Source organism: Hibiscus syriacus, unplaced genomic scaffold (genome assembly GCF_006381635.1).
Source record: "Hibiscus syriacus cultivar Baekdansim isolate YM2019G1 unplaced genomic scaffold, ASM638163v2 tig00110556_pilon, whole genome shotgun sequence".
Lineage (NCBI taxonomy): Eukaryota > Viridiplantae > Streptophyta > Magnoliopsida > Malvales > Malvaceae > Hibiscus > Hibiscus syriacus.
In genome coordinates, this window is record NW_024062779.1 from 1,880,842 (window position 1) to 1,901,516 (window position 20,675).

At 36.8% G+C, this 20,675-nt stretch overlaps 1 protein-coding gene across 2 annotated transcripts; it reads left to right on the forward strand.

Moving 5' to 3' along the window:
- Positions 1-7,781: 7,781 nt before the first annotated feature.
- On the forward strand, positions 7,782-20,577 carry LOC120131398. Of its 2 annotated transcripts, none has more exons than XM_039148399.1 (6): positions 7,782-7,794; positions 10,504-10,508; positions 16,785-16,964; positions 17,526-18,295; positions 18,385-18,483; positions 20,189-20,577. In XM_039148399.1, exons 3-5 carry the CDS (start codon positions 16,871-16,873, stop codon positions 18,475-18,477), a joined length of 957 nt encoding a protein of 318 aa, XP_039004330.1. In that variant the 5' UTR covers positions 7,782-7,794; positions 10,504-10,508; positions 16,785-16,870; the 3' UTR covers positions 18,478-18,483; positions 20,189-20,577. The 2 variants fall into 2 exon arrangements, with proteins under 2 accessions (XP_039004330.1, XP_039004331.1); XM_039148400.1 differs by lacking the exon at positions 20,189-20,577 and adding an exon at positions 18,866-19,990.
- The last annotated feature ends 98 nt before the right edge of the window (positions 20,578-20,675 follow it).

Sequence of the window (20,675 nt, forward strand, 5' to 3'; positions counted from 1 at the left end):
CAAAATAGAGGGCCAACAGCTTCTGAGGCTAGACAGCCAGCTTTAGTTTATGCAACTAGACGTCGTGATGACAGAGATGAGCCTGAGGTTATTGCAGGTACATTTACTATTTATTCTACCCCATACTTTACATTATTGGACAATGGCTCCACTCACTCCTATGTATCGAGCTCAGTATCTCGAAACTTTCAGATTCCGATCGAGAACACTGAAAATACTGTTACAGTTACAAGTCCAGTAGGACAAGCGGTATTAGTGAATAAAGTATTTCAGCGTTGTCCTCTCGAGGTTCAGGGAGAAATTTTTCTCGCTGATCTTATGGAACTCCCTTAAGGGGAGTTCGATCTAATTCTTGGAATGGATTGGTTGAATAAACACAAGGTAAAGCTGGATTGCGAATACAAGCGGGCTACTCTGAAGACTTCAGATGGTCGGACTGTTGTGTTAATTGGTGAACGACGTGGTTATCTCTCCAATATAGTTTCAGCGATGGAAATTGATCATATGATCCGGAAGGGATATGAGACCTTCATTGCTTGTATTTTGAACACCAAAGGTGCATTGTCCACGATCGAGGAGATTCGTACAGTTAGCGAGTTTCCTGATGTTTTTCCGGAGGAGTTGCCTGGGTTACCTCCTGATAGAGAGGTAGAGTTCGAGATTGAGACTTATCTGGGATCTTCACCTATTTCTATGGCACCTTATCGTATGGCTCCAAAGGAACTTAAGGAGTTGAAAGTCCAATTGCAAGAATTATTCGATCGAGGATTTATCCGACATAGTACTTCACCATGGGGAGCTCCAGTTCTATTCGTGAAAAAGAAGGATGGGTCGCTAAGATTATGTATTGACTATCGGAAATTGAACAAGATGACGGTCAAGAATAAATACCCATTACCCAGGATTGATGACTTATTTGATCAATTGCGAGGAGCTACTGTATTCTCTAAGATTGATCTTCGTTCGGGGGTATTATCAATTGAAAGTTAAAGGATATGATGTTGCAAAAACGGCTATTCGCACTAGATATGGTCATTATGAATTTTTTAGTGATGCCTTTTGGTTTGACGAACGCTCCTGCAGCTTTTATGGATTTGATGAATCGGGTGTTCCGACCATATTTGGATCAATTTGTGGTGGTCTTCATTGACGATATTCTGATCTATTCTCGTACTGAGGCAGAGCATGACGAGCATTTGAAGATCGTTCTGCGGACTTTGAGAGAGCATCGTCTATATGCCAAACTAAGCAAATGTGAGTTTTGGCTTCAAGAAGTGTCATTTCTGGGGCATATTATTTCTGCGCGAGGTGTTCAGGTTGATCCCAGTAAGATAGAGGCTATTATGAATTGGAAACGACCTAAGAACGTATCTGAAATCCGCAGTTTCTTGGGCTTGGCTAGTTATTATCGACGTTTTGTTGAGGGCTTCTCGATCATTGCTTCTCCTTTGACAAAGTTGTTAAGGAAGAATGTGATGTTTGACTGGGGCGAGGCACAATAGGAGAGCTTTGAGAAATTAAAGGCGGTTTTGACTCAAGCACCAGTGTTGATTCAACCAGAGTCCGGGAAGGATTTTACAGTGTATAGTGATGCTTCACATTCAGGACTTGGTTGTGTTTTAATGCAGGAAAGTAAGGTGGTGGCTTATGCATCCCGTCAGCTACGGCCGCATGAGAGTAACTATCCTACTCACGATTTAGAGTTGGCAACAGTAATTTTTGCCTTGAAGATTTAGAGACACTATCTTTATGGAGAGAAGTGTTACATTTTCACAGATCATAAGAGCTTAAAGTATCTTCTGACCCAGAAGGAACTTAATTTGAGACAGCGTCGCTGGTTAGAGCTTCTAAAGGATTATGATTGCGTGATTGATTACCACCCTGGTAAAGCTAACATTGTAGCAGATGCTTTGAGTCGAAAGACGGTATCGGGGTTGAGGTCTTTAATGGCCAAGATGAATTTATATGACGATGGCACTTTGTTAGCAGAATTGCAAGTTAAGCCAACCTTGGTTGATGAGATCAAAGCTAAGCAGCCCCTTGATAGCTCCTTGCTTTCCATCTTTGAGCAAGTAGAGCAGGGGACAAACTCAGATTACGCAATTGATCAGGATGAAGTTTTATGCTTTAAAGGTAGATATTGTGTGCCTGATGATGCTGAGTTGAGGCAGACTATCCTTAATGAGGCTCATAGTAGTCCATATGCTATGCACCCCGGAGGAGATAAGATGTACCGAAATTTGAGAGAGAGGTATTATTGGATTGGTATGAAGAAAGACATATCTGACTTTGTGGCTAGGTGTTTGACTTGTCAGCAAGTTAAGACAGAACATCAACATCCATCAGGTTTGTTACAGCCTATCAAGATTCCTGAATGGAAATGGGAGCGTATTACTATGGATTTTGTTACTGGCTTGCCTATGACTCCTTCGAAAAAAGATTCAGTTTGGGTGATTGTTGACAGACTTACAAAGTCATCTCACTTCATTCCTGTGCGAGTAAATTATAATTTGGATAAGCTGGCAAGATTGTATATTTCAGAGATTGTCAGATTGTATGGTGTTCCATTGTCTATTATTTCTGATCGAGATCCGAGATTTACTTCGAGATTTTGGAAGGCGTTACATACGGCTTTGGGAACAAGATTGGATTATAGTACATCCTTTCATCCACAAACTGATGGTCAATCTGAGAGAGTAATTCAGATTCTGGAGGATATGTTGCGGGGTTGCGTAATCGATTTTCATGGTAGTTGGGAGAACTTTTTTCCGTTGGCTGAATTTGCTTACAATAACAGTTATCAGACCAGCATTCGTATGGCACCCTATGAAGCGCTCTATGGGCGTAAATGTCGCACTCCTATCTGTTGGACTGAGTTGCGTGATAGGAAAACGTTGGGACCTGAGTTAGTGCGAGAGACGGAGGACACAGTCAGATTAATCCGTGACTATCTGAAAGAGGCATTTGATAGGCAGAAACCTTATGCAGATCAAAGAAGGAAGGATATACAGTTTGAAGTGGGAGATCGGGTCTTTTTGAAAGTTTCACCCTGGAAGAAAGTATTGAGATTCGGGCGTAAGGGTAAATTGAGTCCAAGATTTATTGGACCATTTTGTATCTTGAAGAGGGTAGGACCTGTTGCATATCAGCTTGAGTTGCCTTCTGAGCTAAGTCGTATTCATGATGTCTTTCATGTATCAATATTGAGGAGATACCGTCCAGATCCAGGTCACATTATTCAGGTTGAAGAAGTAGAGCTGAGACCTGATTTGTCATATGAAGAGGAGCCCATTCAGATCTTAGAGAGAGATGAACGAGTTCTTCGAAATAGACGAATTCCAATGGTCAAAGTTCAGTGGAGTAATCGAGGCCCCTCAGAAGCTACTTGGGAGACATTGGAGTCAATGGAGGCTCAGTTTCCTCAACTATTCTCGTAAGGTAAATTTCGAGGATGAAATTTCTTGTAGAGGGGGAGAATTGTAACAACCCGAATATTTACAAAATAATATTAATTGAAATTGGAGGTAAATTGTGAAAATGGGTGAAATTAAGTGACTAAATTAAAATTTATGGAAACTTGTATGCCATTTTTGAAGTAAAGGAAATTCAGGGACCAAACCCTAAATTTCCCCTAAAACTGTCGATAGGCTTGATGATTTAAGCGTGATTTCTGATTTACAATCAGAAATCACAAATGCTATTTCTTTAATTTTCTTCCTCTCACACCTCCACTTTCAAGTCCGATCCAAACGCCGTCCGAATTCCGATCGTTGTTTTGAAACCACCGTTGTGTTCATCATCAAGCGAGGAACAAACCCTTCAAATTAATTGAAGCGAAACGCGGCCAAACGTCGGGAATTTCCAGTCAAAGTAGCGACGGTTTTGTTAGCTCTATCGCCGAGGAAATCTTAAATTCACCGCTGATCGTTGCTCCGTTTACGACACCTCCCGTACCATCGTGTTCCTTGTGCCGTTCCGAGTTCACCGGTGTTAACCTTGTCCGCCGTAGACGGCGGCGCGTGAGGAGGTGGTGCAGTCAAAGATTCGGCCGATTTGAAATCGAGCTCTCCGCCGTTCAAAAATTTGAACCGATCGTTGTAAGTATCTCGAAATCGCTCAAAATAATTTTTAGAAAATTTTTAGGGATTTTTAGGGCCCCGGAGGACGCCTCACGCGCCACACGCGCCGCCGCAGGGCGAGTGGCTGCTGGAAACCGGTTTAACCGGTTTTCAACCGGTTCTGACCAGTTTGACCGGTTTCAACCGGTTCTGACCGGTTTTCAACCGGTTCGAACCGGTTTGACCGGTCTGACTCGACCCGACCGTTGACCCGACCCGACCGTTGACCGTTGACCGTTGACTTTCTTTGACCAAAATTTAAAATGGCTTTGACCGAGCATTAAACGACCGTTAATCTTTTCCGAGTATACCTATCCTGGTAGTTTTCGACGTGCCGAATCCGTTTCCGTGGTCTGTTTTGTCAAATTCGAATCCGAAGGTCTCCAAATCTACGGTCAAAGTGGTTGACTTTGACTTTGACAAAGAATTTGAATTTTCGGAAAGTCATACTTTATGTTTTTTGACGCCCTGATTCCGATTCCGTAATCCGTTTGGCCAAATTCAGACTCGAAATACCTCAAATTGATAGTCAAACCCGAAAAATGCTTATATACTTAAGAAGTTTAGCTTTGAACAATTAAATAGGATTTGGGACTGATAAATATTATTGTTTGAAGGTACAAGAGACTCTCCGGATTGTTCGACAGCTCGACCCAGCTCTTCTAGATCAGTTAAACCACGTGTGCCAGTATTCACCCGTTCGAAAACTGTAGCAGAGCGTGGTGAAACCAGCAATCAGTAGATTTGTTATTTGAATCTATTGTCGAGGTGTGTTCCCTACTTATTACTGAACTGTTTTATTGGTTTTAATATGTGGTACACCGAATTCATTGGTTATTGTTTTATTGATGCACCAATTTAATGTGACAATTTATGGAATATGGCTGCTATTTAATTTTTGTTTTGAAATGGTATATGATTACCATGTTTTTGGATTTATGGAATTTATGTCACGGTGCAATTGAATTTTGGAATTGAATTACGATGGAATAGCTCTGATCAAGCTAACTGGGCCTAATGTGACTCTTGAGGGCCCCAAGATGTTTCATTAGGTCGGCTTTCCTTTGCTGTGTGCTTAGGGTAAGCTATATGGACTTATTGACTTGGGCTTAAGGATACAAGCTTCAGAGCCTATCCTTAAGTCGGTTTTCTTTTTGCTATGTGCATAAAGTAAACTATATGGAAAATAATTTTTGGGAACTACTGATGGTGTACCAGAAAAGGGTTTAAACTATGATTTTCAAAAAGTTAAACTCTTTTACGAATTTGTGAGATTACTGGACTATGATTTGTACCTATTGTGATTTTATGGAAATGTTGGGACACACTGAGCCTATCTCACCTTTTGAAAATGTTTTCCCCTTTCAGATACTGTTGGTTAGATACCTTGGTTCATCACTTGGAGGATCAACATATCTCTTGAAGTAAATCAGATTGTAATATTTTTATCTGGCAAGTTGACTTTATTTTGGTGACATGGACCTTATTTTAAAATATCGGATTTTATAATGATAACTCTTTTGTAATACTGCTCGGTTTATTGTGATATTGAATTTGAAGACATGTTATTTATAATGTGATTTTATATTGATGGAATAACGGTTTCGGAAAATGTCTTTAATAATCATAATGTGATCCACTAGACTTAGTCGAAACGTATAGACCGGGTCTAGGGGTTACAAGTTTATACAATATAATTACATCCTACCCTGTATATATAAACATTTGTACCATTTATTTTCAAAACTTTAGGATTTTTCAAGTATACGCAGAATTGGACCCCATCAATCCAACCTATTTCAATAAAAAAATCCAGATTTCAAAGACAACCCCATCCCGTCCACACATTAAAAAAAAGCAAAAAAGAAAGCAAACACAAATAGTAGCTATTGCATTGACAAAAAAATAAATACGTGGCTATAATAAACAAATGAATAATAATGTAAAAATGTACATATTAAAAATTATAGAATATTATTTTGTTAAGTTTTTCAATTATTAAAAATTATAAAACTATCCTTTAATAATAAGATGTTATTTTTATTGAATCTTCTTATTATAAAAAAATATATAAAATAGGTATCCGATAATTCATATGATTTTATCATAATATAATTAAAATATTGTCAACACACATTTTCGTCATACTAGGATACAAACTATTAAAAATAGGATAAAATTTTGCTAGGATTCAAACTCCTAAAAATATGATAGAGTTCTACTAAGATTTAAATTCCTAAAGATATGATCCACAGGCACTATAAATAGCCATTGTAACTCATCATTGTAACACACGATTTACACACAAAACATAGAGGAAAGCACGGGAAGATACAAAGGCAAAACTATTGTAAATGATTCGAAAAGGAAATAAAAGGTAGCATTTTCTTTTTTCTTTCTTTTGCATGTGCACGTTATTTTTCTTGAGATTTGGTTCAAATAACCAAAAACGTAGGTTGCGCCGATGACCAAAATGGGTGGGGTTTCGAAGTTTCGAACGTAGATCTACCCCGAGGCTTATTTTTAAAAACCGGTTTGATTTTCGGTTAAAGGAGGGGAAGAGCTTTTTAAAAATCTATATTAGTCTATATGGATATTTTATTCATTTATTTTTATTATTCATTTTATTATTATTATATGTATATATATATATATTAAATTATTTTCATTTATTTATTTTTACTATATTTTATTATTATTATATATATATATTTCTTTAATATTTTACTTATAAGTCTAATATTACTATATATATATTGTAATTATCTTTATCTAGTCGTATATATTTTTTATACTTTTAATAGTTTATTTATATATCTATTATTAAATATATATATCTTAATTATTTTATTTGATTATTTCTTTATTTATGTAATATCTTATAACTTTATATATTTATATTATTTTTTATTATTTTCGTTTTTTATTCATTATTATTATATTATTATTATTATTTTTTAAAAAAACCTTGTGTCTTTATCATTATTATTATTAAACATTATATTATATACTACTAATCTAGAGGGCCCATTTTTTTGTCTTATTTCTTACTAAAGCCCCCCCTTTCGGTGAATTGGGAGGGTATCTTTTCTATTTTTAAGTATTTGGTGTATAGCTTATTTATTTTATTAATACTTTGATATATATATATATATATATATATATATATTATATTTTTTCCTTTTTCCAAATATTACTATATATAATTATTACTTTACTATTTTTTTTCTTATCTTATTTATTTTATTTATTTTATTTTTCCCTTGTATCTTATTTATTTTCTTTACCTTGTTTATCTAACACATTTCTCGATTTTTTTAAAGGATATTTTCAAATCAATCAAGGGTAAGTAATTAGGATCGAAACTTTACCTTTTAATTTAACTTGTTATTTTTCTTAATTAAGACAACTGGAAATTACGTAGTACCGAAAGAGCGGTTCAAGGGTGCTAATCCTTCCTTTACCGTAACCGACTCCCGAGCCCGACATATTTCTGGTAAGACGCAGATCAGGTAAGAAATAGGGTATCCGATCAACCCATTTATTTTTAAATAAATGATCGGTGGCGATTCCAATCCATATTTTTCTAAGTCGAAGCCCAATTCAGGGGCCCAACTGAAAGACGGTTGCGACAGCTTGGCGACTCCGCTGGGGACGGTAAGTGAGTCAGGCTAAGGTAATTTCCAATTGTCTTTTTAACGAAAAGGGTAAGTTTAAATTTTAAGGTAATATTTCGATCCTTTTTACTTACTTTTGATTATTTTCGAATAAATAGTTGGACTAATCGTTTTTTCATGATTTCAGCCTTCAAAGTTTTCTTTTTTTCATATAAAGGCTCTATACCCGAGCTCCGAACCCGTTTTAAGTGGGGGGTGAAAGCGACGCATTCGTGTGAATTTATTCATCGTATGGGCCTAGCAAGTAACCTTCGGATTCATATACCTTATGCCTTCGTGTGAATTTATTCTCCGTATGAGCATAAGGGAATGTGTCCTCTCGAGTTTAACTTAGTCCACACAAGCCTGTGATGGGTTTAGGACTAAGGGTCTGGTAAGCCCAAGGGGGCACCAGCAAGGAGAACTCGGGTACCTTTTTTTTAGAACCTAAACCCGGAGACTACAAGGAGTTAGGGCCCACCCCAAGACCTCATTTCAAACCCTAGGATACCGAAATTATTTCCTGCTTTACTTTCTGTTCAAAGCATGTGAACTAGAAATTTATGCGGTTAGGACTTGTTCAAAACCAACTTACGGGATAGAGATCATGTCCGGGTAGGAATAATAAGGATGAGGGGTAGATATCATGTGGGGTAGGATTTTTCATTTTTATTATTATTTTGATTTACTTCACTAACTCTTTTTGTTTTTGTTCTCTTTTATTTTGTTTTCATCACCTGCATCATTTAAAAGAGGTGTTGATCCACCAAAAATGTGTTTGTTAAACATAAATAATCTGAATTAATGGATAAAGGGGTTGTAATACAAGAGATAAAAATACAGAGGACAGTCTACAAGGCGACTATATATCATATTCAATCCTGAAGGCGTGGTGCCCACAATTGAGGAATATATCACTTTGTTGCGTTATAAAAGACTCAGAATGAATCGGGTCTGCATCAAGCACAATGAAAGACTATCTTGGAAAAACTGACTGTCAGAGGTTGCAGGGGCAAGATGAAGGTTACTAATCTTAGGAGTCCCTTCAGAGATAACAATTACAAAACGATAGCTGGAATTGGAGATCATTGCTGACGAATTCAAGGAACAAACTAATGACTTTACATATTTCCTATCAATCGAGGGCTCCAATGACGCATTCGTTGGGGACATGCTCAACAAAAGATAGATGCTAGAGATGCAGTCATTCAAGACTTCTTGGGCCAGTGCAAAAAGTAACTCAACATTGGCACGACCCATCTAGAGAAGCCGGAGTGGTTCGACATGTTATTCAACCAGTGACATACGAATACAGAAGACTAGTCAACATGTCAAAAGCTGTCAGAATATTTTTGTCTCTTAATAGATAAAACACTTTTGTCCCCAATGAGGATTATTCATAATAACAGGCACATTTTTTGGATCAATGCCTCAGATATTTCATGTATCATGCATTTAGACATATTCTGCATTTCGTTATTTTCTTTGCATTCACATCAACTAACAGAAGAATGTCTCAATGAAGGAATAAATACTGGATACACCGCCTCAAGCGTTGGACACACCTCATCCGCATAACACCCGCTTGAAAAAGAAAAAAACAAATGGAGGCCAGAATGGCTCAAATCGAGGAGAACATGGCAAAATTGCATAAAGAACTTGAAGATAAGATAAACCAGATTAGTATGAGTACTCTGAATACAATCATGAAGAACCAAGAATCTTTGGTTGATCAGATTGTTGCCAAGTTAGTTGGCCTACAACAGACCGGTGCGCTTGGGGCAGGTTTACCGGAAGGGGTAACTATACCACCTACCCCACAAGGGGTTGTCTCACCTGAAATCTTACCCGGATTACAAGAGGACTCATATTCTATCAAGGGGAAAGCTATATCTGGTGCAAATATACAAGCTTCCATGACCAACACTCATCCGGAAGACTATCATGTCCCGGATTTTGACGAGGAGGATAAGGAAAAGAAGATGGAAAAGAAGATCAAATCAAGTTCAAAGTTTAAAGTTCCTGAGTTTGAGAAGTTCGACGGGAACAACTGCCCTTCAGCCCATATCACTATGTTCTGTCGGAAGATGACAGGATATGTAGGGAATGACCAACTCCTGATCCACTGCTTCCAGGAGAACATGTCCGGTTCAACTATCTGGTGGTACAACCAGCTCAGCCGAACTCATATCAAGACATGGAAAGACTTAGCCAAATCTTTCTTGAAACAATACAAGCATATCAACGATATGAGACCAGACCGAGTTATGCTACAAATCCTGGAGAAAAAGCACAATGAAAGTTTTCGACAATACGCACAGCGTTGGAGGGATTTGTCTGTCTAAGTTCATCCACCCTTGGATGAAAATGAAACTAAAAAGCTATTTTTATAGACCCTGAAGGCACCTTACTTCGGGCACCTGGTGGCAATTACATCGGGAACTTTCTCAGATCTAGTTATGGCTGGTGAGATGATCGAGCTAGCTATAAAATAAGGAAAAATTGAGGGAGATATCAACAATGTCAGTACCTACAACGCCAACAAAGGTGTTACGGTCTCAAGTCCAAAAACTGTTGCAGTTGTACCGTCTAGTACTTCTAAACAAACTCAGAGAGGACCAAGGAAAGAAAAGATTTGCATCAGTCCAATCCCAATGACATATGAGGAGTTACTCCCAACGCTAGTTGAGAAAAATCTTGTGACTCTAGTTCAATCCAAACCTAGAGAGGCCTCATATCCTGAAGGTCATGATATTAACGCCGTATGCAGCTATCATATTGGGAGCTCAGGGCACACCACTGAGAATTGTGGGGCATTGAAACGTAAGGTCCAAGATCTGATCGATTCAAGGGCATTTACTTTCAATATGTAATGGGGCATTCTGATCGAGAGTCATATGGGGCATCCATTAGGAATTTTGTTGCATTATCAAGTATATCATCTTGTTTGAACTTGTTTTTCTTTCGTACTTCTTATGCGTGAACATTTTTAAGTCACTTGACGTTTAAACATTTTAAGTCACTTGACGTTTAAACATTTTAAATAAAATACTTCCTTCTTAGGAGATGAGCAAATTTTAATCTTGAATTCCTTGAATATCACCTCAATTAAAAACTGTTTAATAATTGAGGTTGTAAATCTTTGACAAATGACAAGATTGAACCCTGCAAAACAAAGACCCCTTGGTCCTAATTTAAAAGATACATCAGACTACATATTTTTCTCTTACCGAGCTAAGTTTTCTCTTCTCATGAAGAGTCCATCCAAGGTTTGGTATTCAGACACGTATTAAGAGCGAACAGAATAGGGTAACTAGCACATAAGATTGCAAAACTAATTGGTTTATACCCTTGTTTATGATGTTCAGGGATGATAATGATATTCACAGATGGAATAGTCGAGTAAGCAAATCTAGTTTAGGTCAGTTGTTTGGAAATTGAACTCTAAAGATGAGATCTTTTGACTTTCAAAAACACCTAGACTATAACAGGTTCTTCTTGACAATCTTAAGAAATTAAATCCGTAAAGCTGAGCTATTCCATAAGGCAATTGGTTATAAAGGAAACTCGAAAGCCCTGGCTTTATGAATAGATTATGTTCAAACTATGACACTGCTCGGACACTTGGCAATTCGGTGTTTGCTCCATTGCTTTTGTCAGGCCAAAGACTTTGTGATGAGATGAACCCTTCAGTGATTTGTCCCTCTAAAGCTGAGCTATTCCACTAAGGCAATTGGTTATAGAGGAAACTCGAAAGCCCTAGCTTTATGAATAGATTATGTTCAAACTATGACACTGCTCGGACACTTGGCAATTCGGTGTTTGCTCCACTGCTTTTGTCAGGCCAAAGACTTTGTGATGAGACGAACCCTTCAGTGATTTGTCCCTCTAAAGCTGAGCTATTCCACTAAGGCAATTGGTTATAGAGGAAACTCAAAAGCCCTGGCTTTATGAATAGATTACATTCAAATCATGACATTGCTCGGACACTTGGCAATTCGGTGTTTGCTCCACTACTTTTGTCAGGTCAAAGACTTTGTAATGAGATGAACCCTTCAGTTAAACCTGATAAAAGTGATTATAAGCTGTCCCTCTAAAGCAATTGGTTGAACGCCCCGACTTTATGGATTCGGCTAGCCAGACAATGGCAAAATAAATCAAATTCATCTAAAAAGAAATTTTCGATAATAATAGACTAAGGGAGTTGAGAAACACCTGTTATAGTCAAATTCACACGAGCACTCAAGAATTTCATTTTTTAGACCGATATTTCTGCACTACCTTTGTTAGAAGAGCTTACGAAACTTGAACAAATTGAAGATTTCAGAGAACTGAAACAGAAGTGTTCTGAAAGGTCTAGTCATTGATTATGCTAGTTGTGTCATTTTGTTCGCCTCTGATCAAAATACCAAATCAAGAAAGAGGGGCATGCCATGATCTTCACGATAACCAAATCGATGAAACAAACCCACCTCTAGACCAACTTTTCGATCTTGATATTTGTCAAAGATTTGCAGCTATCAAAGATTAAAAGAGTGTTTGATTCTTTTGATATCCAATGAACTCATGTTTTATGATTTGCTTCAATTGTGAAACCTAGAAAGAGGTAACTTTTTCAAAAGTTCTTTTTGATATTTTTCAAAATTTTGAAAATTCGAAAGAAGAAAAGCATTTTCAAACAAGATAAGTTCTCTGGAAGCATATCTTGGAATTCACCAAATATCGCTTCGAAGCTCAAGATCGAAACAGAGGCAAAGGAAACCATCTTTGGGGCAAAATTTGATAAGGGAAGGAAAAATTGTCTTGAGGTCTGCAAGAGTACACCCTGGTAGAAATAAAGACAAATTAAGTCAGAATGAAGACTGCACACGCAGCCATTCCCCTCACATCTCAACATATACATCAACACGTACATATATGACGTATGAAATTTGCATCTTTGAATTCATCATCATGAGCAATAAAAACCTTGATTTTTCCTCTCTTGAGGGCAAATTCAACAGCAAATAAATTTCATTTGGGCATACATCATCAGGATAGTTACATCCATATACATTTTACAGATCTTTCAGGAGAAGATGAGATTAAAAGCCAACTCGACAGATTGAAAGATCGACATTCATCTCCAGATTCAACATTTCCAATATAAACTTTGTCTCACTTAAGACAGTCTCATTTAATGCAGATGATTATCTCACTCAAATTTGTTTTTCTTAAAGCATACTTTGTCTCACTTGAGACTGTTTTTCTCGAAAGAAGATTTATTTCACTCAAGATTGTTTTTCTTAAAACAAGATTTGTCTCGCTTGAGACCGTTTTCACTCAAAAGAAGGCATTTTATTTCACTCAAGGCTGTTTTTTTAAGAAGATTTTATCTTGCTTGAGATAGTTTCCCTCGAAACAGAAAATTTCGTCTCCCTTGAGACAGTTTCACTTGAAAACATTTCCCTTGAAATTAATTTTTTCTCTCCTGAGATAGTTTCACTCGAAACAGAAAATTTTGTCTCCCTTGAGACAGTTTCTCTTGAAACATAAACATTGAAAACATTTCCTTTGAAATAATTTTTTTTTCTCTCTTGATATAGTTTCCCTCGAAACAGAAAATTTTGTCTCCCTTGAAACATAAACATTGAAAACATTTCCCTTGAAATGAATTTTATCTCGCTTGAGATAGTTTCCCTTGAAACGAATTTTGTCTCCCTTGAGACAGTTTCTCTCCAAACATAAACTTTGAACACAATTTAACGAAATCTTTGAATATGTTTTCCTTCAAACAAATTTTGTCTCCCTTGAGACAGTTTCTCTTGAAACGACACAATTTGCTTGAGAATAGATTTCAACTTCACGACGAAGGATGTCTAGCTCGAAGCCAAACATCCGCGATTTCAACTCCACGACGGAGGATATCGTGACACTCGAGACAACACAAGTTCAACTTCACAACGAAGGGATGGCTGGTTGTCAACAAACAACTTCTCAATTTCAGAGCCAATTTCAACTTCACAACGAAGGATATTGGACTCCAGACAACGCAAGTTCAACTTCACGACGAAGGGACCGCTGCTTGTTAACAACAACTTCTCAATTTCAGAGCCAATTTCAACTTCACAACGAAGGATATTGGACTTCAGACAATGCAAGTTCAACTTCACGACGGAGGGACGGCTGCTTGTCAACAACAACTTCACAACGAAGGATATTGGACTCCAGACAACGCAAGTTCAACTTCACGACGAAGGGACCGCTGCTTGTCAACAACAACTTCCCAATCTCAGAGACAATTTCAACTTCACAACGAAGGATATTGGACTCCAGACAACGCAAGTTCAACTCCACGACGAAGGGACCGCTGCTTGTCAAAAAAATTCATTCAGAGTCAATTTCAACTTCACAGCGAAAGATATTGGACTCGAGACAACACAAGTTCAACTTCACAATGAAGGGACGGCTGGTTGTCAACAAACAATTTCCCGGTTCCAGAGCCAATTTCAACTTCACGACGGAGGATATTGGACTCGGAACAATGCTACTTACTTGGATTTCAACTTCACGACGAAGGATATCCAACTCAAAGAAGGATTATCTGCCATCAAAATTGTCGAGTTCGACTCCATTCAGCTCGATGACACATCAATCGCACTACTTTTCGGTTGCAGTCGAGGTTTTCAAGTCGAGAAGATGACCTGGGTTAGCCGTGCCTTAGTGACAAGCAACCATTTTCAAACAACATAGCTTAAGTCAAGAAAAAGCTATCTGTCAATGAAGATTTCTGAGTTCGATTCCGATCCAGGGTCTTTAAACCGAGAAGAAGACCGAAGAGTAACGGGAAGCCACGTGCTGATTCAAATTCCGAACTACGGCTTCAATTTCATATCATTTCAAGATGAACTCGACTTCACGATGGAGGAGTCATCCGTAACTCAATTCGACAGGGAGTTATTGAAACATCAGAGTTAATTTTCAACTCCACTGAACGAAAAGTGTGTCTTTTAATCTTTGCCCTATCCCCGTTACACGACTATGGGCAAAGAGGGGCAGCTGTCAACACACATTTTCGTCCTACTAGGATTCAAACTCCTAAAAATAGGATAAAATTTTGCTAGGATTCAAACTCCTAAAAATAGGATAGAGTTCTACTAAGATTTAAATTCCTAAAGATATGATCCACAAGAACTATAAATAGCCATTGTAACTCACCATTGTAACACACGATTTACACACAAAACATAGAGGAAAGCACGGGAAGATACAAAGGCAAAACTATTGTAAAGGATTCGAAAATGAAATAAAAGATATCATTTCTTTTTTCTTTCTTTTGCATGTGCACGTTATTTTTCTTGAGATTTGGTTCGAATAACCCAAAACGTGGGTTGCGTCGATGACCAAAATGGGTGGGGTTTCGAAGTTTCGAACGTAGATCTACCCCGAGGCTTATTTTTAAAAACCGGTTTGATTTTCAGTTAAAGGAGGGGAAGAGCTTTTTAAAAATCTATATTAGTCCCTTTATTTATTATATGGATATTTTATTCATTAATTTTTATTATTCATGTTATTATTATTATATGTATATATATATATATTAAATTATTTTCATTTATTTTTTACTATATTTTATTATTATTATATATATATATTTCTTTAATATTTTACTTATAAGTCTAATATTACTATATATATATTGTAATTATCTTTATCTAGTCGTATATATTTTTTATACTTTTAATAGTTTATTTATATACCTATTATTAAATATATATATTCTTAATTATTTTTATTTGATTATTTCTTTATTTATGTACTATATCTTATAACTTTATATATTTATATTATTTTTTATTATTTTCGTTTTTTTATTCATTATTATTATATTATTATTTTTTTTAGAAAAAATCTTGTGTCTTTATCATTATTATTATTAAACATTATATTATATACTACTAACCTAGAGGGCCCATTTTTTTGTCTTATTTCTTACTAAAGCCCCCCACTTTCTGTGAATTGTGAGGGTAGTTTTTCTATTTTTAAGTATTTTGTGTATAGCTTATTTATTTTATTAATACTTTGATATATATATATATATATATATATATATATTTATTTATATTTTTTTCCTTTTGTCAAATATTACTATATATAATTATTACTTTACTATTTTTTTTCTTATCTTACTTATTTATTTTATTTATTTTATTTTTCCCTTGTATTTTATTTGTTTTCTTTACCTTGTTTATCTAACACATTTCTCGATTTTTTTTAAAGGATATTTTCAAATCAATCAAGGGTAAGTAATTAGGATCGAAACTTTACCTTTTAATTTAACTTGTTATTTTTCTTAATTAAGACAACTGGAAATTACGTAGTACTGAAAGGGCGGTTCAAGGGTGCTAATCCTTCCTTGACCGTAACCGACTCCCGAGCCCGACATATTTCTGGTAAGACGCAGATCAGGTAAGAAATAGGGTATCCGATCAACCCATTTATTTTTAAATAAATGATCGGTGACGACTCCAATCCATATTTTTCTAAGTCGAAACCCAATTCCTGGGCCCAACTGAAAGACGGTTACGACACATATTAATGTCATGTTTAAATAACCATTAATTTTTTAATAAAAAATGACGAATTTAAAATATATTAATAATCAGATAATTATTTTATAATTTTTAATAATAAAAAATTCATCAAAACATAATTGAGATATCATTTTAAAATTTTTAATAATTTGAAAATTTAATGAAACGATATTTTATAATCCGAGATAGAGAAAATAGACAGATTTAACCCGCTATCGCCGTCAGACAATGCATAGAGCGTTTCTTGAAGGAGAATCATGCATTCTAGCAACTAATGACGTTATGGCTTTTGCTACAATTTCTGTCTTATTTCCGAAACTATAGCTACTAGTATATTTACCTAAGTAATTATACAGCTAGGATTTGGCAGTGAATGAGAGCGACCAAATAGATAAGGGGAGAGGGAGAGAGAGAGAGAGAGAGAGAGAGAGAGAGAGAGAGAGAGAGAGAGAGAAGGGGAGATTAGCGGACACCCCACACGGTCTGTGAAGGAGAAAAAAGAGAAGGGGGGAAATCTTCAATCATGCCATCAGGTTCTAAGAAGAGAAAGGCTGCCAAGAAAAAGAAGGAACAAGCTGCCACCAACATCGATTCATCTCCTAAAAACATCCCACATGGTACTTTGCTTTGCTTTTTTTTTAGTTGTGGGGTGGGGTTTGATGATGGGTTCTTTTTCTTCTTATCCATCCACCCATGTGCTCAGTTATTGAATTACTGTTTTTTTTTTTTGGAGATTTATAGTTGGAGTAATCTGCTTGGTTTGAATGTTTAATAGCTAATAGTACATCAAGTTCACACCCTTCATTAATTGATTTGGTCGCTTTTCATTGGGATTATCATTCTTTAATCACTTACTGTTTAAATTTTCTTTTTCTTCTTTTCCTTTTTGAGATTTTCTTGTTTTACGTTTTTTTTTTGCTTAATTTTGACCTGAATTGTTGCTATTAATCAACTGGATTCCAGTATTATTGTATGTCTATTTCTTATGTTATAGACCGGTGCCTTGTAATCTTGGTTTTAGTTGCTCTGTTTTCATCGAAATCGATTGGAACTCATTTTGCTTTATAAAATTTAAAACTCGTCACTCAGTTTTCTGTAGCGTTGAGTCATCTCAAGAGGAGACTGGTTAACTTTTGCTTAGTGATTAGGACTATTGTGATTTTATCAAATGGTGATAGGAAATGGGGATCCAATAAGCCAAGATGAAAGGGAAAGTGATGGCGGTGATGTTGGTTCCCCTGCATCTCAGGGTGACTACAATCACCAGCATCCATTCAATCAGAGTGAAGAAGAAGGGAAAAGGGAGCATTCACCTATTCAGTTACATGCAGCCGAGGAGAAGTCTGCGGAACAGGTCATTGGGAATGCGGAAAACACCGTGATATTAGGATCGAATGATGTTGTTGCTGTTAAAATTGAAAAAGAGTGGGGACCTGAGGAGAATCTTGAGAGCACACTTGTCACTGTTCAGGACATCGAGCATGATAAGAGCTCTAGTAGCAGTTCTGATGTTGAGTCTGAAGCCTCTGAGAAGAAGTCAAAAGATGAAGCCTATAATTTTGGTTCTGAAGTGACCGCATATGGCAATGACGATAAGCCTGTTAGTGTTATATCTGAAGATGTCCTGAAGGTTGTTGAAAATGCAGCAGTCAGAAATGTTGGCAGTAATTCTGCTGCAGGAACTGCCGATGTTGACAATTTGGTAAAAACTGCTGTATCTGTGCAAGAGGAAGTGGATCATGCTACAGAAGTTTCTGCAAACAAATCAGCGTCTGATGTTGATCCAGGGTTGAATGAAAGTGAAGAGAAGTTATTGCCCTCCTCAAATGGCATCTCTAGGTTTGAAAATGAAGGAAAAATTTCCTCATCCTCTGTTACTTATGCTGAAAGTAGTACTGTGGTGGACAAAACTCAACATTTTGAATCCCGTGATCATTCTGAAAAGCAGGTATATCTGGCTCCTTTTCCCCAAAGTTGTGTGTTCGACATTCCCTATTTAAGTTGACTTACAAGGTTTTTTGTTGAATTGGTTCACAGCCTGTTGTTGCTTCAACTCCACCCATGGTGCAAAGAACCTCAGTGTTAAGTTGCTGTGGATTGTTTGCTGTTTTTACTGATTCTGGAAGATAATTGCAGGTTTGGGTTATTCATTGAGCTTCAGAAAGTGTAGTACTTTCCTTTTTAATTTTCAGTACTGCATATTAGGATATGCTGGGTAGCTCATATCCTCTGTGCATGCGAATACCAAGATTATATAACTGCAACTTGATATCTGGAACTTAATGTTTGTTAGCTATCTGGTATTCGTTTGCTATCTTCAGTGGCCTCGACTTTATTGTCCCTTTTTTGTTCGTTCATTGTTGAACTGATCACAAATTCATCCTGGTTGAACCAAATAGACTCAATAAATGATGAAAGGCCACTTGGTAGCATGTTCAGTTATCTCTTTGGTCGATTTTGTTGTATAGTAAATATTTGTCTGAATAATATTTTTATTTTCTTCACGTATCCTCCGCAGAACTCGGTAAATTTTTTCTTGCACAATACCTGGAGGCTATGCATGAATCGATTGCCTCCCTATTCAATTAGTGTTCAACTTGTTGAGGGCATTTGTATTTTCACCTCACCTCCATTTCCAATTTGAAAGTTCAAAATTTTGCTGGCTCAGGAAACTGTTTTTCATTTGTTTGTTTCGTGTAAAGTGTCTTGGGGTTTATGGGTGAGCTTTTTGCGGCTTTGGGAGGTCTCTTTTGCTATTCCTGAGTGTCCTGCAGCAGTGATTTCCGGTTGGTTTGACCTTGTGTCTCGACCATTTGGGGTTTCGTACCAAGAGCCGTTTTGTGGTCCATTTGGAAGATGAGGAATGAGATCGTATTTAACAACGGGAAGTTGGATTTTGCTTTGTTATCCTTTCTCTCGAGGTATAGAGTAGCAGCTTGGTTTACCTCAAAATTTCCAAAAATGCTGATTTCTTTTGATAGCCTAGTGGGGAATCCTTCATTAGCTGATCGTGTTTCGAATCCCGATAGGATCCCTTCAAATTTGGTGAGCTGATCTCTGCCTCCAATCGGTTTTGTTAAAGTGAACGTGGATGGTGCTATGGATAGAATGTGATTGAAAGGTGGCATCGGAGGGTTGCTTAGAGATGAGAAAGGTGTGGTGTTGGGATCGTTCTCTGAGAGAGTTGGTTCTGGCCCTTCTATTCTAGCAGAACTGTTGGCAATTAAGAGAGGGTTGTTGCTTTTCTTAGAATCGGGGATGCCGGTGAATTGAAGACTTATTTTAGAATCCGATAGTGTTGTGGCTGTGGATTGGATCAAGAATCCTGCTGCCACCACCCCGTTGTTCTTTTCCATAGTTAAAGATATCGCCTCGATTGTGGTTGATAAAGGTGTTACTATTAGGCATGCGTTGAGAGCAGGGAACTGGGAGGCGGATGAATTTGCTAAGTTGGGGATAGGCTAATTGGTCGGGGTATTTTTGTTGCATTGAGTGTGTTGTATTTGGGGAACTTTGGTCATTTTTTATAATTGTGTTTTGCTTGCAGTTGGTCGATTGTCTTTAGGATATAGTTTTTATGAGTTCGGCTTGGTAATTGCTATGTTTCTGTAGTTTATTGTAGCTCATTGTTGAGGTGGTAGTCAATGTTGTTTGGTGGTATTGTATTCTTCTTGTACTTGGATTTATGCAATAAAATTTTGAGGCATTCATTTTTATTAAAAAAAAGTTCAAATTTTAATGATTGGGATGTCTATGTGGAGACTCTCTTCCTTCCGATTTCTAGTGTCTAATTATATTCCAGCTGGATCTTGTCTGATACACTATTTTATTTTTAATGCAGAACCATCTTTGGTAGACAAGCAGTTCGTCAAAGTCGCTAATTGTTTTGGTTTCTATACATCTATTTCATTTCAACGCTCAATGATTTCTTAAAAGAGTAATGTGCAGCAGACCTAGCTAGAAAAAACAGTTGCACGTTTTGTGGATGCAGATAGTCGCTAGTTGTTAGTTTCTGGCTTTGAGTATATTCTTTGTTGGTACTTTTGCGGCGTAGTTTCTTAGCTAGGCTCGTGTTGTATCTTGTTCTTGTTTCCGGATTGCGTGGACTGGTTTCCTTAATGGAGTATACCAGGGTTTTTTAGTGTAAACTCAACATGGTTGCTATGTCGGTGTCGAAATCGTGAATTTTTACTCTGTTTCAGCAAATTTATAGTCGTGTTTCTTTGCTAAGACCACTAATAGGAGTCAAATTACTGCTTTATAATCACATGATTTAGGATTTGTTTCTTGAACTTTTCATTCATGAACTAATTAATTAGCATGTCTGG

Excerpts from the sequence above, each read along its gene's own strand:
- LOC120131398 (XM_039148399.1), top strand. The coding sequence starts at position 16,871 with ATGCCATCAGGTTCTAAGAAGAGAAAGGCTGCCAAGAAAAAGAAGGAA. Across the intron at positions 16,965-17,525 it reads TCCTAAAAACATCCCACATG|GAAATGGGGATCCAATAAGC; the intron begins GTACTTTGCTTT and ends AAATGGTGATAG. Across the intron at positions 18,296-18,384 it reads GTGATCATTCTGAAAAGCAG|CCTGTTGTTGCTTCAACTCC; the intron begins GTATATCTGGCT and ends ATTGGTTCACAG.